The sequence below is a fragment of the Geospiza fortis genome, unplaced genomic scaffold, assembly GCF_000277835.1.
Source record: "Geospiza fortis unplaced genomic scaffold, GeoFor_1.0 scaffold408, whole genome shotgun sequence".
Taxonomy (NCBI): domain Eukaryota; kingdom Metazoa; phylum Chordata; class Aves; order Passeriformes; family Thraupidae; genus Geospiza; species Geospiza fortis.
This window is the reverse complement of record NW_005054330.1, coordinates 1,537,534-1,565,330: the sequence shown is the minus strand read 5'-3', so window position 1 is coordinate 1,565,330 and position 27,797 is coordinate 1,537,534. Positions and strand designations below refer to the sequence as shown.

Here is a 27,797-nt window from a genome sequence, read left to right as displayed (position 1 = left end):
TCCATGTTGTGCCAAGATGACTAACACAGTTTGTCCTGCTGCTCCTGTCTTCTACACCTCAGCCTTTTTATGTCCTCAGATATTCCTCTCCTCTTCCTCAAAGTATTAAATCTTGCATTTGGCATGGGGCAGCTTTACCAGAGGCAGACTCCTTCCCTCTACAGACACAGAAGTGCCACCTTTCATCATCTCAAAATTACCTGAATGACTAGGGAGCTTTTATAGCAAGCTATTCTACAAAAAGGATCATTTCAGAAACACCTTGACCTTGTTATATTGCCTTCATGTCTCCTTTCTTCATTATCTTTCTTGCATCTGGTTCTTGCCTTTATTGATGGTGAGTTCTTTGGGGTGGGATCTGTCTTTTTGGGCTCATGTAGCATCTGCTGCATTGGTACCCTGAGTCTGGACTACATGCCATGGAAACTCTAAGGAAAAAATTGTTCTGGCCAAATCCTGTCCTGGTAGGAGTTACCATGTAGGATTTAGGATTTTAAGGACTACGTGAGCTCTTTTGGCTCATGTGGCATCAGCTGCAGAGGTATCCTGAGTCTGGACTACATGCTATGGAAACTCTAAGGAAGAAATTCTCCTGGCCAAATCCCATCCTGGTAGGAGTCACCATGGAGGATTTAAGGATTAGAGCATCAATATGGTGGGAGCAGAGTGTGTAGGATGGAAAAAGGGTCAGCTTCCAGTCCAGCTGCTGAGAAGAGCCCCGGGCACCTTCATGGAATTTTCCATAAAATGTATTTTGAGCATTTGACAGACAAGCACATGTTGTGCCTCAGAGTGCTCTCTGCAACCTGGAAAATCCCTGTTTTGAAGAAGAAACATATGGCAAAGCACACAAGGGGTTGGATATTAGTCCTCTTTCCAGATAATCCACATAATTTCCCAGGCTCCTGGCTCTGCACTCTCTGCCTGGCTGGCTGCTGGGGGTGGGAAAGGAGCAGCCCCCCTACAGGCAGAGCTGCCAAATCACTTCATCCCTTCCCCATCATTCACCTGCCCACAGATGGATGTCTTTTATAGCATTGCCTCTCACCTGGGCACCAAAACTGAGAAATCCTGTCTCAGGCTTCCCACTGGAAGTCTGGAGATGAGGTTAAGCTACAAAACCACTGCACCTCCTGTTTCTAGAGACAAAAAGTTGCATATCAAGAGCTTCAGCTTTACAGGTTGCTGTACTTTTGTCCTTTTCAAGCCATCAGCTGCAGGATGCTGTTTGTCTTCTCCCTGATATATCTGCAGAGATTCTTGGGGCTGATACCAGGCTCCAGGGGACATAAACTTTTCAAGCAAGGATGCAGCAAACTTGAGTACAACTATAAAAAAAAAAAAGACTGTGTTTTGGGTTTCAGATAAATGGAACTGCTGGAGTCACTTAAATTAGATGGGGTTTTGTTTGTTGCTCTCCAATTTCCAAAAGTTGGAGCTTGTATCCCTGTGGGATGTGATTTGCTGAATGTTGCTGTATGTAAAATAAATCTCCTCCACATTCAGCATTCCTTCTAGCTCAGAAAGTGAGCACCTTTTGATATGGGCAAAATTCAGAGCACTTCTCTGGGCAGCAAATCTGACATATTATGTAGGCTTGCTTCAGGGTCATGGTGGGAGAAGCTGATCTGGGATATGGAAAGTTGGGATATGCAGAAATTAAGGGCCAGGCTCTGTTTAACATTTAAATTGAATCATGAGCTAGACACCAGCAACTCCCCATGCTGCATGCTACTATTTGCAAAGTTGGCTGAAACACTGTCAAATAGTGAAATAGTTCCAAATAAGATTTTTTTTTTTCTGCAAATTTTTGATCCTCGTGCTTGCAACAGAAAAAATGCTTTTAGTTTTTCCGGTTTAATATTGGCGCAGTGAACTGCCAATGCATTCACTGAATTTATGCCATTATGGGGCTGTGTGTGAGAGAAAAGGGGCTGCTTCCACCACATTGCCTTTCTCTGGTGTGAGTGTGCTCTTTTAGAAATCATCAGCTAACAGTTATTTTTAGGCATCACTAACATGAAGTTATAAACAGCTGGTGAGCTGAGACCTTTAGCTTAGTGTTGAATGGCTCACCTGTATTGCACTTTTCCTCCTCCTCCTCCTCCAACCAGCTGCTTTTCTTGCGCACCTGCTTCACTCTTGACATGCAGCTCCTGAAGGAGGAAGATCAGTGCTTCACTCCATGCCATTCTTGGAGGCTGTAACCTTCAGCTGAAGTTTCTACCTGCAACAGAACAAGATCAAAAAATCAGCACAATACAGTAATTCAAGGTGGAAACACTGGGCCTTGTTCAATGGTTGCAACTGCTTTAATTCCTGCCTCTAAACAGGTGGGTTTATGTAAAAATAGCTTAAAAAGACATTGTAAGCTGAGTCTTGTTAAAGCTGTTACTGAACCTATTCCAGAATCTCTGAACCTTTTCTTTGCAAAGCTATAACTGGAAATGCTGAAAGTCAGTTGTTTCAATCTATGCAGCATTTCTATTGTCCCTGATTTTTTTTTAAATTAAGTTAGGATCCAAAGATTTTTATTGCTTTACATGGTATGCAGTGGTATTTTCAGGTGAGAAATAATAATTGGAGAAGGAAGGAAACAGTTGTTTAAGTTTTATGTTTCCTGTTTCAGTGTTTCAGGAGTCACAGGTAGAATTGCTGGGTGACTGTGTCAGGATTTTGACCTATGGCAGGTGTTCAAGAAAAAAATGTTTTATCTCCTCTTTTTAAGGTGCTAGAAACTGAAATACTTTTCTGCAGCTATTCAAATGTGCAGATGATGTAAGTGTAGATAAAGAAGTCTGGCTTTGGAGCCCTTCTCAAGCTAGGGCTGAGACAGGCCAGCAAGGGCATTTTGGAGATTTTGCAGCAGTTCTCTCACTGTTCTGACATCCTATTATTGTTTTCAATCACTTATTTTTATTTTGAATTGTCAGGAGTTTAATTTTGTCTGAGAACCTTGGCTGAACCTGATTTACAGCTGCCTGTAATTGTGTTGCAAATAGGAAAAAAATGATAGTAAAATAATCACAGCCATAATCTGATCTAGATTTTGCCATAGTTTCTCATATAAATCTCCTTAGTACTTTTCCCATTGTGACAGGGTTTATGATGAAAAATAGAAGATCTCTTTTCTTCCTAGAAAATGATGCATCCTGTGGAGTAATTAATCTGGTTAAGGAACTAAGTCTGGCTTGTTCTGCTCTCCATTCTCCCAATTTCTGTCCTACACAGAAATCTCTGCAGTGAGAGCAATAAATTTGAAATGAATGACAGAAACTAATTATTTGTGACCTCATTGTCATCTGCAGCATGGAGCAGTCTATGACCATTCCCAGTGTATCAGCTGCAGATATTTTTAGTCCAGGAAATTTAAAGAAAAGATAGATTGAAGAATAGCTGCTCACTGGGCATCCCCTTTCTGCACAACCCCATTTCAGAGCTGGCCCCATGATCTCAATCCTTGCTCTGGCTCTGTGCCTTGCCTTCTGATGCTGTGGAAAAATGGGTGAGAATTAGGGCTGCAGGTGAGTAACCCAAAGGTAAGAGAAAGGAGCTGGAAATCTGCAATGAGCTTCAAAACAAGAAGAAAACAGAAAAGTGCTATCAGATAGGGGCCTGGGGGATGTGCTGGGGGTGCTCACCAGCAGCCTCTGCTTCAGCCAGGCTCGGGATGCTCATCCCATCACCTGTCCCCTGATCCCAGTTCTTGATACCAACCTATTTTTGCGAAGATGCTGCTGAAATGAAACTTCTTTTCTGTGTGGTTTTTTTTTTTTTTGGCTGACCAGTGCAGTAACTGTGATTTGGGGGTTAGCAAGTCATCATTGTGACATAGAAAGTGATGGGAGAAAGCTCTCTGTTGAGGAGACAATTGCTGAAGCAACAGCAAATCAACTTTGAGATGGAAAATGCAATGGAAATATGTGAGGCATGCTCTGGCTAACCAACCATGCATTGAGGAGCATTGCCTGTAATTGCTGCCTCTCGCACACATGCACATATATAAAATACAGTATATTCATTGTTCCTAAGACCTTCCAGAGACAATTTGGTGCTCTTTTTGAAGAAGGCAGCAATGTGATATCATTTATTTAATTGCTGCTTTGTTTTGGTCAATGTTACTGCATTTCTGGGATAACTGTCAGTCAGACTAAGCTACAATTTGGTAGCTGGAGCAAAAAGCTCACAGCAATATGCTCTGAGGGGAAGTTGGACAAGGATGACTCCCTCCCACAAGAAGATCGGATCAGCAGCACAAAGAGCTAGAATATCAGATTTAGAACAAGGTATATGAAATAATTGTCATCATGGATGGTTTGGCAGGCTGTCTAACCAATTCTCTCAGAAGTAAAATATCCAAGTGTTTGATGCCTCCTGTGGGCTGGAAGTTTCATTCTCACATTACTTGTGCCATAAAGACTCAAGTGTTTTGTTCTATAAACTGCAAGAGCATATAGTATGAAGAATAAAGTTTTCAACCACTGGAATTAGATTGTTGTTTCAAGTCAAATGAGCACACCACATCTTGGAGACCCTTTCATTAAAGCAGGTCAGTTAATTTTAATGAAGTCATCTTCAATTTGCTTTGATGTTATATCAGAACCTAGCCCAGAAGATTCCAAATGATCATCAAATGAATTTCCACATTATGGTCTTTCAAGGACATAGTCTCTGTTAAGTTTTCTGGGGTTTTGACTTTTAAAGTGTTTAATTTTACTCCTTTTTTGGAGGGTGACTTTTCTCAGAAACTGAGCCCCTTTTAGATTCCATATATTGGGCATGTCAGGCAGAGCTTGCAGCATCACTGCTGCTGGTGTCTGTTAAGCCTAAGTCTGTATCATGCAGGAAGATTAGGCTGCTCTGCTTTTCCTTTTGAGTGGGGAGAGATGTGGAGTCTCAGACATGTAATTTCTGTAATTACTCAAGCAAGGAATCATTGTCAGGCCAGGCATGCAGGGCCCTCTGTTCGAATTTTTCCGAAGCAAAGTCAAAGTGCCAAGTAGCCTCTCATCCAAAATTGGAACAAAAAGGACAAATGTTACCATTTTCTTCACAATGAAGCTCCCTAAAATATTTTCAGAATATTGAACATGGATTGAAGTGCTTCGCTTAATAAGCTGGAAGAATTTCTTTGGTTTGAAATCCAGACTAGTCTTGAGTTTTAGTCATGTTTCAGTGCATGGTGGTGAGGAGCATGAAGGCATCAAAGATACAAACACAAGCAAGATCTGTCCTGACTCACCACTGATTGCAGCATTTATGTATTTTTGTCAGCACTGTCTGAAATTCAGTAGCAGAATTCCTTTTATGTTAATTTGTGACTGTTTGTATTGTTGCACTTTATCTCAGCACAGGATTTTGTCATAAACACTGCAGGAGAAAATGCAAAATTTTACCCTTTCAGATCAGTAATGAACCAATGTCTCTCTGGGCTGTCCTGTCATTAAACAGAGATGGTGATGGAGCTGTAGCAAGTAAGGACATTGTTTGCAGTGAGGTGCAAGAGAATTTCCTCACAAGGGTCTGAACTGCCCTCCTTAATGGGCCTTGGAGAAGCCAGTCCCACGTTTGTCCTGCCATGTGTGTTTGTTGCTACCAAATGCTGACAGTTCCTTTCTTTCTTTTTAATCATTTAGTTGAAATAATGACATTTTCCTCTTGAAAAAGTCTTGATTTGAAAAATGTTGAGTGGGTCAAGCTCTAATTGCTTTACTTGGTGTGGTAAATGATTTGGGGGAGAGTCACACGTTCCTGTATGGTGTTCCCAGGGTTATTATAAATAACTTTGTCACTTATAATGACTTGCTGATAGCCAGCCTTTTGGAAAGGAGAGCTTTGACATTAAACACAGGATATTTGAGGAGCTTATTTATGAGGATTCAGCACCAAATTAAATGCCTGTTGCCATGGAAGAGGTTCCTGGTGATGTGATCATATGAGCATTTTTATGTTGGTTTAGTTTTGTTTTGTTTTTATTTTTGAGCTGACCAGTGAAAAAAACCTGTAAGTGCATTGTTAATTGGCTGATTTCTCAGCACTTACTGAGTGTCCAAACTTTCTGCTGCTGTGAGCTCTACAGAGCTGAGTATCTTACATATTTCATTTGTCAGATGTGAAGTGCAGAGGAATTCTGGAGTGATTCCCAGGTGGAGTGTCAGATCCATTAAAATAGTTTTAGCACATCTTTGTGGCAACAGGCTGGGCAGGGTGTGTATTTGAGTCCAAATGACCCATCTGTTGAGTCAGGCAGTGAAATCAGATTTATCCTGTATTTCCTACCCAGCAGAAGCTGGTGACCAGTCCATAGCTGTGTCCCCAAACACAGGAACCAAACCTGGACCGGGGCTGGAGTGTCCTGGAGTCACAGAGCAGGTACCAGAACTGACATCAATGTGGAGTTAAACTGGCACACCCACATGTGGTAGAAGTTCAACATCTCTCTCTTAAAATGAGTGAAGCTTTAATGGGCTACATGGGGAAACCCTCTAGTTCTAATGGGGAAAATTTTTTCTTAATTATCTTAACAATAATTAGCTATTTTGGAAAAAGAAGGAACCATGAAAGCTGCTAATTGATTCTTTATAGTTTGCTCACTATGCACAGATACTACAAGATGTGTTGATTTGGACTTTGGTTTGAGAATTTCCACAGAGCCATGAGGGTTTAAGGGCTGGGAGTTCAGATCTCATTTATCTGAAAACATTCTGTGTCACAGGAGAGGTTCTGTCTATAGCCTTTATATTGATAATTTGATTTTTTTTTTTTGTATCTGTTTCATTTAGGTCTGGCAAAGCCCATGGGATTAGTTGAAGGTCCAGGAGGCTTGGGCCAGGGGGGAATGGCTGCTACCCTGAGAGATGACAGCCATGAATCAGAGACTAAGTATGAAGAATATGGTTACAATGCCCAGCTCAGTGACAGGATATCACTGGACAGGTCCATCCCTGACTACAGACCTAAAAAGTAAGTTGAATTCTGCATTATTATTTGGAGTAAGGGATTGATTGTTGTTCTGCTGACCCATGGTGCCACTCTTCTCCTCACATCCCTTCCTGGCTGGAGTATGACATCAGTTACTTGTACAGATACCCTGAGCTGAGTGAAAATGAAATAAACCAACTGCCATCTCAAGCGTGAAGTGCCAAATTAAATGCATAGCTAATTCTGTCAGTAGTACATTAATATGCATATTCAATGCCTCAGATCAAAAATTACACCAGGATATCAGTGCTTTTTGGGTTTGGTTCATTTAGAAAAAGCCTTCAGAGGTGGCAGATTTAGTCTGTGCTTCCTGTAGTCACGTGCAGTGGGAGGGGGACAGTGCAACAAACCCTTCATAGTCACTGGTCCCTTAAAAATAACCCCAGCTTTTCAAATCAATTGTCTTTAATTGCATTTGATATTCTTAGAATTGTTTAGTCAGGGTTTGCAGTGTGCTGAAACATGGACTAAGTGCAATCCATCGGGGTCCTGTAATTGCAGTAAGGGTTTTTTTGTCTGTGGAATGTGTGTCTATTTTTATTCCACTGTTTATAGTCTTCACACGCCTGTGCTATGCTTGACATTGCAATTACATGTTTATTATTTGCACTGATTTATTATATTTTGTATTAAATAACTTTCAAATCTTTCATATTTATGGAGTTATATATTTTCCAGATGAGACATCCACACTATCATCCCATGAATGACAATCAGTAATGTCTTAATGCAGAGGAGATCAGCAACAATGCCTAGTTGCTCTCAGGAGGCAGAATTGAAAAGAATACTTAATTAATTTCTAATAATAATCTTCTGTTTTAAAATACCCACTGGGGCTCCTAGGCAGAACTGAAAGTTAAATAAAAAAGTATCTTATTAAATGGTGAGAAAAGTTTAGCCAAGCTAAACAGCTGTGGTCTGTGAGTAGATTGCAATTGAACTAGGATTTTAGGCAGTTCAAGCTGCCAAAAACCAAACTTCAGCTTAACTACAAATTTCTTGTGCTGTGTTACATATTAAACTGATCTCAGAAGTATTGCCTGAGCATTTGTTTTCTCAACCCCTTGCTACAAAAAAACTCCAAAACTCAGGTAACAGAAGAGGCAAAAAGAAAACGGTCTGCTGCCTTGATACCACATTTGATGTACACTGACTTGTTTAATGGTCTCATCTCTCCTCTCTTGATGTATCATAAAAATCCATCTTGGAATTATGCTGGGGAAAGAGGAGTCTGTACTTATGCAAATATTGGAGCTGTGCATCAGATCTGGCCCAGAGACCCTAAAGTCAAAGTGAAGTTTCCCAAATGGAGCTTGGTGAGGTTTGACCTGGCTGTTATTTGCTGCTGTGGGCAGGGGCATGAGGATAAATGAGATGTGTTCTGCTGGGAAATGCAAAAGCAAAGGCTGCAGAGCTCAAATCCAGCTCAGCAGCTGTCAGAGGCATGAGACCCTTTGCAATGCAGGGATGTTTCACTTCAGATTATGCTCTCCCACAGTTTTGCTTGGGAGCTTTGATGAGTCATTCAGATGAGCTTTTTGACATTCTCATTGTGGGTATCTCATCAGGCCATGCCACATGATTAAATATCTGTGTTACTGGGAGAACTGCCTTTCTTGTCATGTTTGGACGCTCCTGAGGTGGTTCTAGTTAGATCTAGAGGCTGCAATTGATGCACTTGCCTCTAGATGAGTCACAGGAAAACCCTTCAGACTGAATTTGTATGGAAAATGAGTGAGAGTGTGGAGAAGGTAGAAGGTCTTTGTATAAGAAGATTTTGCGCACTTAGAAGGTTTGAGAGCAGCCCTGAGGAGGATGTGGGGGTGTTTGTTGACATGGAGCTCAGCATGGCCCAGTGCACTCAGAGTCCAGAGAGCCAAATGTGTCCTGGGCTCATCCCTCCCCATGGGCAGCAGGGAAGGGAGGGGATTCTGCCCCTCTGCTCCATTTTTTGGGACCCCACTGGAACTGCACCCAGCTCTGTGGCCCCCAGCACAAGGAGGACATGTACCAAAGCTGAGCTTGACTCTTTGGTTTAGACACTCTGATTATGTTTTGGAGAGAACTGAACCTCCATGAGCTCGAGACAGGCTTTGAAATCCCACTCTTGTCCAGTTTCTCTGTGTGCACACTTGCCCAGTGGTCTCCCCTCTCCTTTGCTGAGCTTGTCAGTTTGCTCGTGCTTTATATTCATGTCATGCCCACAACTGTTCATTTTTTAAAGGAGAGGGCTTTTCATTTTTAAATTGAGGAGCAAGGTAGAATCACTGTCCAAGGCCATGTACAAAGTCCATGGCCAGACTGTGAATAAAAACATCTGAATTTGCATTCCCAAAGTATTAAACTCTACTTTCTCCCCATTCTGGCTTCCATTTGAAATATTCAATCTATGTATTTTCACAAACCAGTATTAAAGATATGAACTGGGAGAATTTATACTCAACTCTACATTTAACAGACACAATTTATGAAAGTAAACATGATTTCAGTATGCAAACTCAGGACTTGTAATACTCCAAGCTTGATGAGAAATATTGTATTTTACTTCATTTGAACTCCCCTCTTGCTGTTGTCCACTCTCTCATTCAGATAGAATAAGCCTTCTATTCCATCTACAAGCATAGGTTCATAAACATTTGGCAGTTTAATTGCTTTTTGGGAGGTATTTTCATCCCTATGCAGCAAATTAAAAAATATGTTGCACTACAGAGGTGCGGAGTCAGCCAGCGTGACCAAGAAGCTCCTAAATTGGAGTCACCTCCCCCTGTTCCTTCCACTGCAGCAAAGCCTCAAGCCTGGGTGGGCACTCCTGCCCTCAAGATGCTTTTCTCACATTTTGTTCTGCTTTCCTACCTGCTGCTGCCACTGCTTTTATTCCTTTTAGCTCAGAAACCTTTTCTTTAGGATACAAATTTCTGTTGGTACAGAAGACAACAGCAAATTTTGTTTGTGTGCCAAACAGAGGCAATAGCAGTAAACTCCTTGCTTGTGATTACAATCACACAATAATTACAAAATTACTGTTTGATTCTAGCATGGTATGATAAATATATCCCAGCTTTTTCTTCTCAATATCAGAGATTTTTGAATATCTATTAGACATTATATGATCAGATTATATTATCTAAATAATATATTATTTTAAGTTTTTCAAGGTCTATACCACTGTAGAAAATATGTTGCAGGGAGCTCAGAATGTTTAATGTCCTGATTTTTCTTCACAGCAGTAAAGTATTAGCAGGACTTCTAGCCCTCACCAACACATCTTATTTCCTCTATGAAATGGAAGAAAGAGAAGCTTTTCTTGTAAGGAACAGGTTATTTTTGTTGCGCAAGCACACGGCTAAGCTAGAGCTTGTTCTGTGGTTCTCTGGGAGAAGTGTTATTTGATGGTGAAGTGTTATTGGAGTAATTTCCATATATGTTCTTCCATATATATAAAATGAGTGTCATAATTGAAAAAACCTGAGCACTAAGTGAAAATAATCTCCTGATGCCAATGAACCTTGTGTGTAGGAAAGCATAAGAACTTGTGTTGCTGGCAGCTATCCCTCCCAATATGTCTAGGTGTAGAATTGTCCTGAATCCTGCCCTTGAGAATGCTGTAAAATCTGCTGGGCTCTGTCCTTGCCTCTCTTACCATAATGCCAAAGGGAAAATGTTTGGCTGAATAGTCAAAACTCGACCTGAAGCAATAAAGAGAGAGATTTTGGTGGAGATTTTGATTTTGAGATTTTGGTGGAGATTTTGCACTTCCCAGGATCAGCCACCTAAACCCCTGCAGGCACTGGGCAGAGGAGAGCAGGTTTCCCTGTGTGGCTACACCAGGCTGGCAGAATTTTCATCCTCCTGCCCTTTTTGGGGAATAGCAGCCTCCACTGCTGCCAGCTCTAGCCAAAATATCAGCCCCTGCTCAGTAACAAAGGATCAGACTCAACCCTTCCCAGTCATGCATGAAGGCAGAGGTGCTGAAGCCCCATGTGACAGTGGATTTTTACTTTATCAAAGTTAAAGAAAGTGGAAATGTCCAAAACCTGAGGGAATGTCATTCAAAGACAGGGGTAAAGGCCCCCAAACTTACAAAAGCTGTTTGTTTTACAGTGTAGCATGCTGGAAAATTGGGAAGTGTCAGCTAACCAGATGCTTTCAAACAACAGCATTGTCTCTCAGGATAACATCAATTCCCCTGCTCTTTTTGATGCACGGGCTGGATAGCAAGGGGTTGAATTGAACAGGTGCAACACCTGTAAATCCAGCATTTTCTATCTTTCTATCACTTGACTTTGTAACTTAAATTACTTCAGGGCTTTCTTTACATGCAGGACACATCCACACACGCAGACACACACACTCAGGCACTTGTCAAAACCACTTGCTGTCATGCATTATGCATACTTTTGAGAAAAGTTAATATGATCCTGCAGCTTCCATAATGGCTAAATTGGCTTTTACACAAAATTGTCGCTGCTTGGTGAGGATCTTTAATTTAACTGATCTTTTTTTGAGCAACTTGGATGCAGAGTGCATTGTGGCAGTTCAGTGATAACAATAATATTAATATATGGATTCAGTCTGCTGGCTCTATCAGCCAAAGAAGATATTTTCTTTGTGTTACAGTCATGGACGTTTGTATTGAGAAAATTCAGCCCTAAAGAACAAACTTATTAATGCTGTGGCAACTCAAGTCTTTAGCCATAAAACTCAGAGAAATCTGGGTCTTGAGGAAATTGCTTTCATTTATTCAGCTCTTTTATGGAGGCAAGCATTTTTTGTGGTTTGCCATAGACATTTCACAATAGCAAAAGAATTGCATCTCTAGGGCTGTGAAGTGTAATTAATGGTTCAATCCACTCCATACCTAAGGAAAAGCTTTTTTAATTACCTATCAAAAAGAATTCCGGAATTGATCAAATAATGTTACCAAGGGGGCAGGCTTGGTAAATAGACCTCTGATTTGTTCACTCAAAGGTTTAATAACAGCAGCTCCAGTGAGGCCAGCAGCTGGGGAGCAGCCCTGCTCCCAGAGATGCTCCTCAGTGGCACTGAGCTCCAGCTGTCCTTGAAGGCAGAACCACCACCTTCAACTTGGACCCTTTCTTTGGGCAGCAGATCTCTGGGGAGTCCCTGTGCTGTTTCAGCCATCAGTCAGCAGCTCTCTGGAGTCCCATCATGGGTGTGTTTGCAGTTTCTCTGTGCTGGGCTTGCACGGCCCTGGTCATTCATGCTGGGCTTGGATGACCCCCATGCTCTGCTGGACGTGGCTGCTGGAGCAGGGCACGAAGGCAGATGGCTTTCAGAGAGCATCAGCTTTTGGATCAGTGCACTGGACAAGGCTGGGTCTGGGGTTATTTGGTTTTCCCCACCACTGCTTCTTGCTCTGCCTCGTGACCCGTTTTTTCAGGTCCTCTGGGGATGCTGGATGTTCTTTGAGCCACTTAGAGAAGTGACACACAAGAAACTCCAAATTAAAACAGACCCTTTCCAGGTTAACCAGAGTGCAGTGTAATGGGCCTTTTCACAAGGAATATTTGAAGTCCAGAGCTTTCCAGGAATCAGAATTTCTGATTAGCAGAAAATGACAAGTGGAAAAAAAAAATCGCCTAAAAATATTTTGTGTTAGGCTGAACATCTTCTGTGAAATCTTTAAACAAAGAGTTTAGACCAATGAAACCTGTAGTTTCCCATTAAAAAAATCACTCTTGAAATGATGAATTTCCCATTACTAGCTTCTACCAATACTTTCAGATTAAATATCAGGTCACAGTAAAATGAAACATTAATTGAAATTAGGCATTTTGGTTTTTTTATGCAGAACAGTGTTTCACAATCAAAGCATAGGCATGATATTTTGATTTCAATTAGGCTTATTTTTCATAGGAAAGCATTAGACTTTTTTTTTTGCACCCACTCTAAATCAATCTAAAAACCATGCTAAAATTCTGAAAAGTCCTTTTTTTTTTTGGCGACTCTGAACACATGACGTAAATTGAAACAGAGAGAAGGAAAAAACAGAGAGAGAAAATGGAGCAGACAGAATTACCTCTGGGCAACAGTAAGATTGTTTATTGGAGGGAAATTCAGTAAGAGATGAAACTACTGAAGTGTTTTAATTAGATCCCAAATCAATGTCCAGATGTGGATTTTGAGCAGGATGAAGGAGAGGGGTGCAGACCCATGCTCTGGGAGTTTATGTAGCTTTGTCGAGTTACATGGGCTGGGCATTTTCCTCGGGCTGTGAATCCCCTACAAACAGCACCTTTGCATGCACATTATCTGTGTGAACAAGTGGAGATGCAGCCACAAAGAGATGCAGCCAATTTCAGCTGATTTCTGCCTTGCCCAGGAGCAGGAGGAGCTGGTGTGGACTGAGTAAATCCCTGTGCTGCCTCCTCTGCAGTGAGCTGGGCTCTGACCAGCTCCTGCCCAGCATTTGGTGTTGTAGTTCTGACTCAGATCATTTGGGATATCAGCTGACAACCTAAATTCACTCACAGTGCTGCCCCTGGGCCAGCTGTGCTTATTTGTGTGTCCCTGTGTATGCCACAGGCTTGTCTCTGCCTTTTGAGAAATGCTTCTTGTTTGGCTGTAAGGGGCTCAGGCTGGAACTGTATAAAGCCCTCAAAGGAGAGGAAAAAAATCACCTGTTTCTTTGGCTGGGCAAGGAAACTCTGAGGAAATCATAGGTACTGCTCTGTATCATCACAGTCCCTCTGTCACTGAGTCCTGGAGTCATGACCTGACCCTGTCTGTGAAGGTATTTTGGGTCTTCTCCCAACCTCTGCTGGAGCTTTGCTCACCCGGCACAAATAATGATTGATTAGGTGGAACGTGGGCACAAACCTTGCTCTCCCAAATCCCAGACCACCTTTAGGTCTTTGTATTTTTAGTTAGTTGTGCAATGTTAAATTACTCCAGTGAGAAGACTGAGGAACAGGTTAAAACAGTGACTGTGTTTCCCAATAATAATCAAAAAGATATTGAGAAAGCTTCCATCCCCTTTTTGAGGCCAGCACCAGAGTGTTTTGCAGGACATGGCTCATGAGCAGAGCCTCCCCATCAGCAGGCTCCATGCTGTCTCCATAGCAGCAGTGCTGGACACATGGCAGTGTCTCACAGTTATTTCTGATATTCAATAGATGTTTTCTCTGGCTTTTCCCATTAGATTCATTATTGATTCCCTTTTGTTTAGTGCTAGGCTTTCCAATTAAGTAGTGACTTTAATTATACTGCAAAGTGTATAACATAGGTCTTGATTATTAACACTGACCCATGGGATGAAAGGAGCACCAGAAAGGCTAAATTAAAAAGAACCATAAAAATGAACAACCTTTTCCAAAAAGCCACCTTATGTTCAAACGCAGTAATTTTCCAGTTCTACATTTTTGCAGTGCCTTTGTGTATACTAATTGTTGAAGACAAGTTCTGCATGACTGTCAGCACTAATAAATGTAGATTTAGTGAAGGCTGAATTTGATTAACTAGGGAGTATGAAAAATAACTGATTGCAATGTTGTGTTTAAATGCAGCGAGGCTGGGAGCCATTCCCTGCAATTTGTCTGCACCAGGATGTACTCTTGAATACATGAATAGTTTACCTAAGGTGGGTTGCATAACAGGGACTAGAAATTAGACATCTAATTTGGGCTGATGGACTTGGCTGCCTGTGTAGAGGATGGAGATGCCATGGCAGCAGCGCTTATCATGTGCAGGGTGTAATGTCCTCTGCAAGTCCCTCCCTCAGGAGCCATGGGCAGCCAGATTAAACAGGATTGCAGGTGAATCCAGCCCAAACAGGATTGCAGGTGAATCCAGCCCAAAGTGTTGCATGTTCCAAGGCATGCAGAAACAGGACCAGATTTCTGTACTAGCAGCACTCACTGAAGAATGACCTGCCAGCATGGGCAGCCTGGGCAGCTGGGAGGAAAAGAAGCAATGATCAAAAAGCTGCTTTGCATCCCTCAGTTTTTTCTCATCAATCCTCACACTAAATGTGTCTCGTGTGACCTGCACATTCACCTTAAGCACACTGGTTGGTTTTTGTTTTCCTTTTAAAGCATGCTTTAGAGACTGTGGTAATTTTTTGAACTTGAAACCAGAAAGCCACAGTATTTCCATGGCAGAAAGAGTATCTCCTCCTAAAGAAGAGCAATGGGAGGGTGCTGTCCACAAATTCTGTGAGCTGCTCTTTGATAGGTAAATGCATATCTGTAGTGCAGAAGCACTGCTGAGATCCAGCCAGGACTTGCAGCTGTGTGCTGGCATTTGAGAATTTCTTTCATTTGCCTCCCCTGAGCCCATGGCTGGTTGTTGCCTGCTATCACTTCCAGGGAGAAAAGGATATTCCTGTAAATTTCTGAACTGTCATGTTATGTTACACTCCATGATATCACATTACAGGATAAAAAGAAGTAACAGAACAAGACAGGCAATGAATTCAGGGTGGTATTTCTTTTCCTTTTATATTTCCTTGCATGTAGCTCTGTTACACTATACCTGAGATTCTTTGCAGGGCTTTGAAGGAGTTCTAACGGTTTGAAATAATATTTCCCATTTCTTTCTTAAAAGGTTTATGCAAATTTAGTTCTGCTGACAGTGTGATATATGTTATCTCTGGATGTCTTCCTGATGTAGCTTTAAAAATTAGTGAGTTCTTACTCCTATTTTGTTTGGATAGGTTTCATAGCATAGGAAAGTCAAGGTTTCAGGTCATATAATCTCAAGGTTTTTTAGTTGTTGCTGTTGTTTGTGTCTTTGTGGTAAAAACATGAGCAGGCAAAAATGTCAGACAATTTACTCTTCTGCCTGAAATAAAACTGAATTGTGAACTCCAGGCTGATGCAGTGTTTCATTTTAATAGTGTCAGTTCGTGCTTGTTTTGCCTGTGTCTCCTGTTTTGAGTGAATTTAGTGCTAATAAAAGTGAGAGACTCTTAAAAGTAGCCAGAGCCAGAAGTACCTGACAGATACAGGCTGGCAAATGTTAGCTCCCTGTCTTGGTCAGCTTGATCTAGATGCCTTCCAAGGTTTGGTTTCTCTGAAACAGCACCTGCCAGTTCAGCTGTTCGAAAGTTTTATGATTTTCAAGTGTGAGGACTCTATTTTCTGTTCCTGCTGCTTTCTGAAATGTTCTTGTCTTCTGTTGCATTGCTTCTAGACCTTCTGCTGTGGTCTCTAAACCAAACCACAGACAATCCAGCCACCTGGCTGGATGCAGCACCAAAGGAGCTTGGTCCAAGTGCACCCACAATTTCAGGTGGTGTTGGTGTGTCAGGATTTATCAGTGAGGCTCCAGGCAGCTTTAAATTACTGGAGATATCATCTCTGTGTTTTGCTTCTGCACAAGCTCCCTGTTTCTCAGCTTCTAGAAAAGAAACCCTCTGGAATTGCATTTTACCTGTGTGAGATGCCTTCAGGTTGTCAAATAGTTCCTTAATTAGTTTATTTTCTTCTTTGCTCCAGGGGGTGAGTATATTATTTATTCTATGCTACCAGACTTCTGTTAGTCTGCATTTATGCATTTTGTCTTCTGAAGGCCCCAGCAGTGGGCTGGCCTCTGGGGTGGTATGAAACACACCTCTCAGGCAGACACATTGGCTCAGACTTGAGTAATGGTGGAATATTAATAGCAGCAATAATAATTAAAACAGTGCACTAAAATACCCTGGGGTGTTGTTGCTAAGTTAGTCTGTACCCCTAAAATTTCAGAGGAAAGGCATAAATTTTAGTTATTTCCATCCACAAAGTGAGCACTTGTCTCATTCAGTGACTGGAGCAAGCTTTCATCCCTGCTGTGGGTGTTTCATTGGGACACAGCTCTCCCAGAGGGTCATGGGGAAGTTTACATTAAACCCAAGATAAAAATGACATTGAAGCTTTGCTCCTGTATTTTTTACACTGCCTGAAAACAAATGCTTGACCTCCAGCTACTCCATTGCCTTGTTGCCTTGGAGTTATTAACCCATGTACCCAGAGACAGGGAATTTGTGTTCTGTTTGCTCAGAGAGGAGCACTCCCCTCCTTTGCCTGACAGAGCTGGGAATCCATGGAAGCACTGGGGGGAAAGTTTCTCTGAGTGCAGGGCTGAGCAAACAGCCTGGAAGGATCTGGTTGAATGTGTGTGTCTGCAGATGAGGGATGAGGAAGGGCAGGATTGCTGGGCACACAGGAGATGGTGCTCACTCCTGCCTTTCTCTGTGGTGGCAAATTAATTTAACTCAGCAAACACTGAGGATGTGAATTTAAAATGTCTGTGGACAAGATATAAAAGATTCCAGACAACATGAAGTGAAGAGGGCAGTAGTTTCTCAGCAGGTTGGTTTGGGCAGGAACAGTGAAGTGCTGCAATGGCCAAATCTCAGAGCCAGGAAAAGGCTCTGAGTGTCCTTGGCCTGCTCAAATTCACAGCTTTACTTAAGTTTGTTGCCTGGTCTAGGATGTGTGCCTAATTTCTGTCAACCTGTGTGAAAAGCAAGCACATGTTGACCTGTTTTTTCTTTAAATTAGGATAAGAGCTCATAAATATAAAAAATCCCCATGCATTGCACTGTTTTGCTGCTATAAAGTGCGTGCTCTAGGTATTAGCTGTGTGCTAGACAGTAAATGTGGCTGGACTTTTTAAAAAACTTTTTTCATTTCTAAATGTAACCAAAGCTAAATAAAAACACAAGAGTTTTCTCAAGTTCTACAAACTGAAGCAATATAAATAGTTAGAAGGGAACTGTTGTTAACATTTAACTTTAAAGTGCATGAAATTGTCCAATACTGTGCTGTTCACCTCTAACTAGCCTTTAATTTAAACAAAAGCTATAAAAGTGCAATTAGGCTCCAGTCCAATGAAGCACTTAAATATGTTCCTAGTTTTAAGTGTATGAATAACCTCAGTGAAGTTAAGACAAGCTCAGGTGCTTTACTTGAACAGGACATTTCACAGAGCAGTTGTAATGCATAGAGAACAACCCTGCAAGTATCACTGGGGAAGAGGATGTGGGGAGAGTAAAGTCCCATCTGCACTTCAGGATTTGGCTGCTCTTGCTGAATGGTTTATCCTATGGGATCCTGACCTAGAGCTTATGGAGAGCTTTGGATGTGCTCCATCATCTGATTGTCAGGCAGCTGCCTACCCACACACAGCACATGCACCTTCCTTTGTCCTCTCTGCCTGACTCAGACTTTTTATGAACACTCAGCTGCTGCCACCAGGCTCTCTCCTCAATCCCATATAAAGCATCTAAACATCCTGGATTTAATACTCCCATTTTCAGGGCTAAATCAATGTTCTTTATGCATTTGTTCTTGGAACACTGCTCTATTTGAACCATAATTCCTCCCACATACCATAAACTTGGTTCTGTTTTTACTCTGATAGGAATTGATCATTTAAAGTAGGAGGAAGCCCGTGACTACTGTTCAAACACTTCAAGGCTATTGCTGGTTAGTCAAATGAGCTTGTGCACCACCTCAGAAAAGTGCTGTGATTACCAGGGGAGCATTACCTTGCTGGGCTACAACCAGCCTTGCAACAGGTGGGACAAGTCAGGATTAAAGAGCTTCCCACTACAATTTTGGCAGGCGGTGGTGGAGTTTATCCAGTTTATGGCTGACCTCCCATTTGGTGGTTCACTCCTCCAACTATCCTGTATTTGTACATAGGTAGAAAGAAACATTCTGCTGCATAACTGAATTTGACCAGAGATTAAGGCCGGTCTCCTGTGAAATACGCTGGAGCCTATTAAAGAAGGGATTGTTTGCCAAACGTGGTTGTATATCCTCCCCAGACCATAAAAAACATCGTTAGCTGAAGTGATAGTGGAAAAATATTGCATTCCTCTATTCTCCTCCTTACCACTACACTGCAACATGACAGCAAACCCTTAATGAAATTCATGAAGAGCTCTGCAGCAGTTACCTTGAAAACTTTTTTATTGCCCTACATTTCCAGGTAACACTCTGATACTCAGCCTCTGTCCAGCACCAGCAACACCAGCTGAGGCAGAGAGATAGTCAAAATTAAACAAAAGTATCTGGAATTTTTAATGTTAAATACTTGCAGTACATTTAATAGCCAAGGATAACTTCCTGTATTTACATATTATTATCTGAATAACAAATAGCTTCAAAGGTACAGCAAACTCTTCTGTGCAAATGGAAAAGGGTGAGTTTACTCTTATGCATTATTTATTGAAAATAACTCCTTTGATTTCACCAATTCCACTGCTTTTCCCTTATGTCTGGCACGGGCTCAGTAGGCAATAGGAGAGGAGCTTCAGAGGAGGTGGTGCCCTCAGATATGGACCCTGCTGCTGGGTATCTGGGCTGTTACCATCTCACTCCCTGCAGACACACTGGGATTAATTATCCCTTTGCCACAAAGAACCTTTTTGGGATCTTGATGCATCACCTTGAGTGGAAAATTACTTCTTTGATGGGAAAAGTGCTAACAGGCACTGCTGGAAGTGCAGCTGAATGGCTTCACATGGCTTGCGGGAGAGCAATGACCCTTGGTGGCAGCAACAAGGAGTGGGGACACTGGGCAGCAGCCAATTTTGTGAATGCACCCCGGAAAACATTATCTGGCTTTCTGGATGGCTCTTTGTGAACTTTCCCTGTTTGAAATATGAGATTTTAGTGTTGGGAAAGCTGAAATTAGAGTGTATATTCTCTCCTCCCCACAGACAACATAGTTCCCAAAATTAAGTTTTTAAAAAGTTGCACAAAAGGTAGTGTTTTCCTGAATGTAGTTTGCTGATAAGATCTTCAAATCAAATTGACACAATGCCTTTTGTTTGGCTTTTATTTAATATAGTTTCATCAGTTTCACCAATTTTTATATTTCACTTAACTTCAGAGAGCTCTCCAACCTCAAAGCAGAATTTTCTAAGACTGCCTTTATGGCTTTTTTTAAAAGACAATTCTTTTCTAATTTTTACTTTAAAAGGATGCAAGCTAAGAATCCAGTTGGAGCAGAGGCAAAGATATTTGCAAAATCTTGAGAATCACTAAACAAGCCATTTGTTTTAATCACCTAAAACGAGGCAGAATACATGTCACTTGGAATTTAGCTCAGCTCCTCCTTAAATTTAAGTGCAGCACCATTAAAAATAAAGTTGCACAGGGGATCTGTTTTCTTTGGGGATTTTTGGAAAGCATTTGAAAGCAGATTTCAGCCTCTCCATTAATTTCCAATGAGCCTAATGCTTTGTGATGCAGCATGCATACAGCCAGAGGCAGATCCGGACAGGCACACTGGGGGATAGAGTGGAAATTTTTTACAGATGGTATTTCAAAACATATTAGTGACTCAAGTTACCAAAAAAAAAAAAAACAGGCAAAGACTTTTTACTACAGAAAGATGTGAGCACGAGCTTTGAGCCATTTTTCATGTTAATAAAGAGGCTTGTTTTAAAAATGATTGAAACTAGTTTTAGCATTTTTATATGTATAAATCAATAAGGGTATTAGACATAATGGCATGTTTCTGGTATTGTTTGCCTGAGGAAAACCAGAAATAGCTCAGTGGAATAGAAGGCCTCTTATTTTATGTGTGCAGCAGCTACTTTTGAAGAGTCTAATAATCTTAAATATAAGGGTTAATATTCTCTACAAGTAGAGTCATCTTGCTGCATATGTTAACTATGCATATAGAGTGTGCTATCAGTCACTGATTGACAGTTCTCAGGGCTTTTTACTATAAATATAAAAATAATTTGCTTGGAGAAAGGAGGAATTAAACCAAATAGAGCAAACGTGTTATAAAACAAAAGGCACAAACATGTGTTGGGTTTTTATGAGCAGAGCAATTAGTCACAGTTGTACTGGCCTGGAATTTAAAGGAAAGGAAAAAGAACAAAAAACAAATCTGTCATTCCCAGGGAACCCTTGTCCAATGGGTGTTATTGAAAATTGATGGAGAGCTTTAACCTACCTGTGTCCAGCTTGAAAGGGCTCTCTCCTTCACAGAAATATTACAGGACAGAAGTTCCTGTAAATTTGGTCTTTCCTGTAGGAAACAGAACAGTGAAGAGTCCTAAGGTACAAAAGACAGTTATTTTAGGAAGGCTGCTGCTGTTCTTCTGTCTGCAAATCCTACAGACATCAAATCCAGTTGTCCAGCCTGGGAATGTGGGAAATTCCCATGACCAGACGTGTTCTGGAAAACTCATTGCCCATTGCAGTCATTTGTTTGTGGTTGACGTGAAAGGACATTTTTCCTTGATACAGGAAGTGTTTGAGGTTAGCTCAGGTGCAAGGACTTGGCCTGGTTTCTTTCTGGTGAGTGTAGGGGATTTCTTTCCTAGACTTTTGGATGCAAAATAAGCAAAAATATGTCAAGGAGCATGTGAAGAAAGCTGGTGGGAATTCCCACAGTATGGAGTAGATTTAAGATCTCACTTCTTGAGAAAATTCTCATCAACATCACTGTATAAGAGAAAAGATGGAGAAAAGGTTCTTGTAGTGGATTTCCTCAGACTGACAGCACCAGCAAGAATTGCATTGTATCTTGTACCTGCAATTCTCCAAACAAATTCAGGAAGAAGGTGTTGATTTTTCTGCTGTAGGATATTTCAAAATGGAAGCTGTTCCATAAGGACCACAGACTGTGAAGGTATCTTCTGTTATCACCATAATTTCAAGGCTTTTTCTGAAAATGTCTCTTTTCTCTTCTTACCTTACTTGTAAGCACAATGTGCTGTTTTTCTCAAGGTGCATAGAGCATCAGTGTTCTGTACCACTGCTCTCTTGTTCACAGCTGTATTTATATTATGTGTTCATAGGAAATGAATATATATTTGAGTAGATAATGAATATATAGGAAATGTATTTATACTATATGTTCTTAGGAGATATCCCTGAGCTGCAAAACAGGGGGAGAAAGTAAGAGCAAGCCTTGAATTCAAAAATTTTTCATTTGGGTTTTTGCATAGGGCAGGAAAATCCACCCTCAACAGAAAGAGTATGTTGTGCCATAATACAGTTAACATCCTCTGCTGAGAAGGAGAATTAATTAGGAAGGAGTTGGAGCCTCTGGCTGACAGATTCATGATCCATGAAGCTAATCAGTTTTGTGGGCTGTCACTGCTGCTGCTGCAGACTGGTCAGCAGCTGGATCCGTGCTGGGGAACGAGACATTTGCAGCTTGTCACGTCTCCTCTGTCGTGCCAGTGTGGAAGAGGAAGGTAATGTTAGTTTATTTCTGCAGCTCAAAAGTTACTATTGCATCCAGCACTAGCTGTAAAGCCTCAGTGGGTTTCTGGAGAAAGAAATCAGGCATTGAGCTAGACACTAAATTCAGTGATTTAGCTGTGGTAAATCGTCGGTGACTATAGGAGTCACAGTAGCATTTAGGTGCTAAAAGGTAACCATGTAGGTAAGATTAGGCTGAGCCTTTGGTTTAAGAGGGCTCAAAATACATATTGACCTAGTGATTAAAAGTAGTATTTGTTAGCATTAAAGAGAAAGAGTTCAATAATCTTTTAAAATATTTATCTTTGTCCTTTCATTGATCGTGTACCAAATAAGGAGCTGTTCCAACTTGTTCTCCTGCTGTGGCTATAAAACATGAACACAGATCATTCTGAAGCTTTCAAGGTACAGATCATGTAGGGGTAGGGTTGGTTTTTTTTTGCCAGAACTGCAGATGTTTCTTCAAGCCCAGCAATTTCATCAGGTTTGTGAAGGAGAGGAACCTTCAGTCATCTCCGTCCCAGTAGTTCTTTGGAAAAACATATCTTGTATTAAACACTTTAATGATTCATGAGGCAGCTTTAATTTTGTTTGCATTTCTTCCTGAAGGGTAAAGCTGTCAAAAATCTCTAAATGCATTGCTTAATCCATTTCCAAACTCAGTATATTAAGGTCTGCGAGCAAAACTCATTTTTGGAGTTTGGCAAGTTTAGAGACAGGAAAAAAGGGCAGGGGAAATAGAGCAGGGAAGATGTTTCTCCTTTTCTTGGTAATGCACTGAACTACCTGCATGGCTGCAGTGACAGTCCTTCACAAAAAATGGTGCAACCCAAATGGACTGTAAGAGCAGCCTGATAAATAGAGGACTTCTCGTGTTTCTCTTGGATCAGATACAAATAGAGTAAATACTTCTATCAGGGAATGAAGCTTCAGCCAGAAGAACATTTCCTTCCCTTTAATGCCTCCAAGCTTACAAGGTTGCCATGAGCAGGTTCATGTGCAGCTGAGCACCTTTTGTTTTCTCATGTCCCAGTTTCTGATCTGTGACCTCTTTATGTTAGTACATTATTTTTTTCCCCCCAAGTTTCTGATCTGCCAGCCAAAGAGCTTTTCCCATTTTCTTATGAAGCCTGCAAGACAGTTCTCACAGTTGGGCTCAGGAGGCTGGCTGGGAAATATTCATTTGAGGAGCCAGTTCAATGTAAGGGAATGAATGAGTGAAAATCATCTCTAGAATAGAGAAAAATGATTTGAAAGGAAATACCTCTGGGTTGCCAGCCAAGCTCTGCAGTAGCAAATACAGAATGAGAGCACTCAAAGACCTTTCCTAAGACAACAGCAGGATGCCCCAGGTTTGATGCTTGGCATGCTGTATGAAAGGAGCCTGCAGGGCTGTTTCACATATCAGGTTTAATCCATTCTCAGCTGGCCCATGGAAGTGATTAGCCACGGCGTTGTCAGCCTTTGCTGGAACCCCTAGTCCTGCAGGCATCCAGCATTGTGTCCCTGCCCGGGTACCTGTGTGCTCTGGAGACCTGGGCTCCTCTGCTGGTTGTACTCTGTGGGACCTGCTGACAGTCCTGAATGCTGATTTAAAATCGCAGGAATATTGAATGTGAGCTATGCCTGCTCAGCTCACACCATCTTTAGCTACCACAGAGGTCAAATGTACACTCAATTCCCCCCCAAACTCAGGAGTGTTGGATGTTAACAAGGCCAGGTTTCAGCTGTCAGCTGCTGAAATTGTTCTTCTTCACACAGTTCACAGTGTGGTCAGACCTGGTGCAGAGAAGTGGAGGCTGTGGTGGGATCCAGCTCCCTTCCCTGGCAGAGCACTGGGAGCTTCAAACACTCAGGCACTGCACAGCATCAGGGCTGAAAAAGGGGACGATTTCCAAATTTTTTACCAAGGTTCTCTTGGCAGTAAGGCTGAAGGATTATAAAGGTGTGCCTAGCTAGTGCATTTTGTACAGTTTGATTTCTTCCCATTTTGGTAATTTTCTTCTCAAAAGAAATAATAAAAGTGGCTAGTCTTGTGCTAAGCTGTCCCATCTTTAGCTCATAGGTTTCTAGCCTGATGATTTCCTCTGTGTCCAGGCTGCTGCTCCAGCCCTTTTCTGCGAGGATGCCCTTTGGCTTGATGGAAGTCAAGGCTTGTTACAGCCTTCCCTTCTCTCTGTAATGAACTGTCCCCTGCTGCCTCCTCCAGGGCCAGTCCAGGGCTGCTGCAAGGAGAATTCTGTCACTCTTTGTGTCCCTTGCTTACAGGCACCACTGGCTGACCCAGTGCAGAGCCCTTGTCAGCCTCTGGCTGAGCAGAGGTGGCTGAGGTGACACCCAAAGCTTTGGCAGGGTGAGGTTGGTTCGCTCCCGTCACTGTTTGGCTAGGAGCGTCAAACTCTGGTTAGAGTTTCTTGGAATGAAGGAAGTATTAACTGTAAATTGCTGTGGCTGGTGTCTAATTAGAGAACACTTTGGGAAGAACTCAGGCAACAATCCAGCAAAGCACTTAAAGCACCCACTGATTTTTAAGGAAAGACACCTTAACTGGGATTGCTCATGCTCTCAAGCATCATCAGAAGTGTTTGGTAGTGGACCAGTAATTTCTCCTGACTGCCTCATCACATCAATCTCATTTTGTGAAGTGACCTAAGGAGTTGGGAGTTCAAGGTTGACTTGAAGTCTGCAGGAAATAAACCCTTAAATCACTGCTGTGCTTTGGAAAGTGCTCAGCTGGACAGCTGCTTTTGCTGTTCTTCATCCTCGCTGCAATAAATAAATTTAGGACAGCTTTTAAACTACTGCTAAATTCTGAGCTTTGCTTTTTCCCATCTAGGTGTTCCTGTTGCAGTGGCACTACCAAAGATATTCCAACATATTTTGTTTGGAATGCTGTTTCCAAATGAAGTCAAAATGCAATTTTTCAACTATGCCCTGCTAACAGAAAAAAAAAGAAAAGAACTAAGAGACAAAATGTTGCAGTGAGAGGTGATAGGGATGATTTAGATAAAAAGTATGCCCTGCTAACAGAAAAAAAAAGAACTAAGAGACAAAAGGTTGCAGTGAGAAGTGATAGGCATGACTTCATCCAGGTGGGATAAGAAACTCAAACCAGCTTTTTATCTAAAGCAGTCCCTGATGCCCCACAGTGTAAGTAATCACTGAGAACTAAGGCATGAAAAGTCTTGTGAACCAGCAAGGCTATGGAGCCACACTTGGGACAATAATGCTTTGATTTAATGTCATAGCAGTCCCTGATGCCCTACAGTGTAAGTAATCACTGAGAACTAAGGCATGAAAAGTCTTGTGAACCAGCAAGGCTATGGAGCCACACTTGGGACAATAATGCATTGATTTAATGTGATGAAGAACAAATAAATCAAAAATTAGGAGGTTATGGTTTAGGTGTGCTGGTTTTAAAGCTAGAATTAGATTTTTTTTCCTTTTTTTTTCCCTCTGAATTAAAGTGGGAGGATGGCAGAAAAGCACTGGAATTAGTCCCACTTGTAGTTACCCTATCAGTCTGACCAGGAACACGTGGCTGGGTGTTTCAGTTCACTTGCCAATATAACAAATACTTTTTCCTCAGAAATGTTCAGCAAAATTCCTAATTCTCTGAGGTCTTGTAGTATTTCAGTGGTTCCCTGTCTGTTCCTAGGAAACTTTGGTCCTTCCATACATGCCTCTCTATTTTGGACATTTGTGGTGATCCCACCTTTCCTTTAATTGCTTGTCCCTTCTGTACTAAGTGCTGCTTTGAGTGACCTCTCATTCTTGCTGTAATTCCTCCTCCTGTGCCACAACCTCTTGTTTTGTCTCCAGATGATGCCTTGTGAAGGCTGACCTAGAACAGAGGCTGGTCAGAGCTAAATAATAAAGCAGGGATTTATTAGGAGGCCTCAGTGGACTCACCTTGGGCAGCACAGGAGCCCAGCCAGGGCTGCACCCAAGATGGACATGAAATGGACAGCTGGTCATGGGATCTCTCAATTTCACTAGTTCTGGTTCATTTGCATGTTGGAGTTAATTGTCCAATTACAGCTTTAGCTTATGAAGTCCCATCCTTCTTGTTTTTTCTCTCTTTAGTCCACGTTGTTTGTGCTCTTGGGCCCAAAATTTGGATCATTTGTCCTTGGTCCCCAGCTAGAGAAAGAATTGTCTCTCTACTCTGCGCAGAGAGCTCATCATCCCCTAATATGAAGCTCAGAACTGCACACTAAAGCAGCAGAATCTGAAAAAATATAAAAGCTAAAACCTGAGGCATCACAGATGGGTTTCACACTTTCCTTCCCTCCCTCATTCCCTGCCAGCTCTGAGTGCTGCTGCAGGACCCCACGAGGAGGGATGGCCTGGGGTGGGCTCCCTCCTCTGCCTCGCCTGCAGCAGCAGGGCACCACTCCCTGGGGACTGCTCTGATTTCCTCAGGTGCAATTTGGGATGTGTGGGACTCTAGAGAAAATTGCTGTCAGGTACGAGATGTCCCTCATCACAGGAAATCTTGCAAGGTCCATGTTTTTAGCTGATGGCTCTTTCCTGTTACTGCAGTATTCCTGATGCACTTCTTTGATAAGTCAGTGTGCTCAAGAGGAAAATGGCATTCAAAATGAAATTCAAAAAAGAAATTCAAAAACAAGGGCTGTGTCACAACATTCATGCCTCCTGAAAACCTCTCTCCTTGTTCCAGGCTTATTTTTAGGCTGTGTAAGAATGCTGCTTAGCCAGAAGTTTTACACAGTGGTGCTCTGTGTGGCACAGGCCACCAGCAGGCTGCCAGTGAGTAGCTGTGGTAGCACTGGAATCAATGATGAGTGCTCAGGTCTCTGAGCAAATAGTGCTGGGATCAGGGATTATGAATAATTACACTTTACTAGGATTCATAACTGACTTCCAGAGGTTACCCCGCAGTCAAGCATTTGTCACCTGCCCTATCCCCATGACTGCTGATAGTGGGGAAAAAAGTGATTGTTATGCCAAAGTAATGAGCATAGAGGTCAGAAAGTTTGATAAGAGCAGGAGAAGTCATTTTCTGTGATATCATTAGCAGTATTTTAGAGAGCAAGTTCAGCAATTGCTATGGTAATTCTGAATGGCTTTTTGACTGTGAGAACAGGTAGGTAGTTTTTAAAGTTAGCCTCTTTGCTAATGGGAGAGAATCCCACTGAAATAGGGCAGTATGGTGTTACAGAGGGGCATGGGCTGAGCACTTGGGAAGCAGGAGCTCTGCTCTGTGCAGTGGAACTTCTCCAGGCCTCAGTTTTTCTTCTCAAAATGGTCTGTGGTAAAATATATGTATCAGTGAGCAGCACAAAAGCAGATTGTGAATGAGGATGTAGCAGCCTAGCAAGGCAATATCTCAGAGGGAGCAGACCTGTTTGCAGATAATTCAGCAAGTGCAGGCCTGTACAACAGCCACCATGTGTTTGCTCTTGCTGCACAAACTGTGCAGTCAGAAAGGGTGGCAAGTGCTCTCTCTGTGGGCAAATGCAAAATTTGCTTGAGCCAATGCTGGTTTTAAAGCTCTGCTGCAGTTTTGAGTGGGCAGCAGAGCTGCTGGAGGTTCCCCATGGAGTGCAGCCAGGGTGTGCCATTGTGGGCCTTCTCCAGGATGTTTTTGGGCAGAGCCATTGATGGTCCTTT

The 27,797-nt window shown here is 42.0% G+C and overlaps 1 protein-coding gene across 1 annotated transcript in view; it reads left to right on the top strand.

Moving 5' to 3' along the window:
* Positions 1-2,282: 2,282 nt before the first annotated feature.
* The window catches only part of GALNT9 (polypeptide N-acetylgalactosaminyltransferase 9), a 110,565-nt gene continuing 85,050 nt past the window's right edge, over positions 2,283-27,797 (top strand). The window contains exons 1-2 of the mRNA XM_031057420.1: positions 2,283-2,333; positions 6,783-6,963. Of these exons, the coding sequence (XP_030913280.1) occupies positions 6,797-6,963 (167 nt within the window). The 5' untranslated portion in view covers positions 2,283-2,333; positions 6,783-6,796. The remainder of the gene's footprint in view (positions 2,334-6,782; positions 6,964-27,797) is intronic.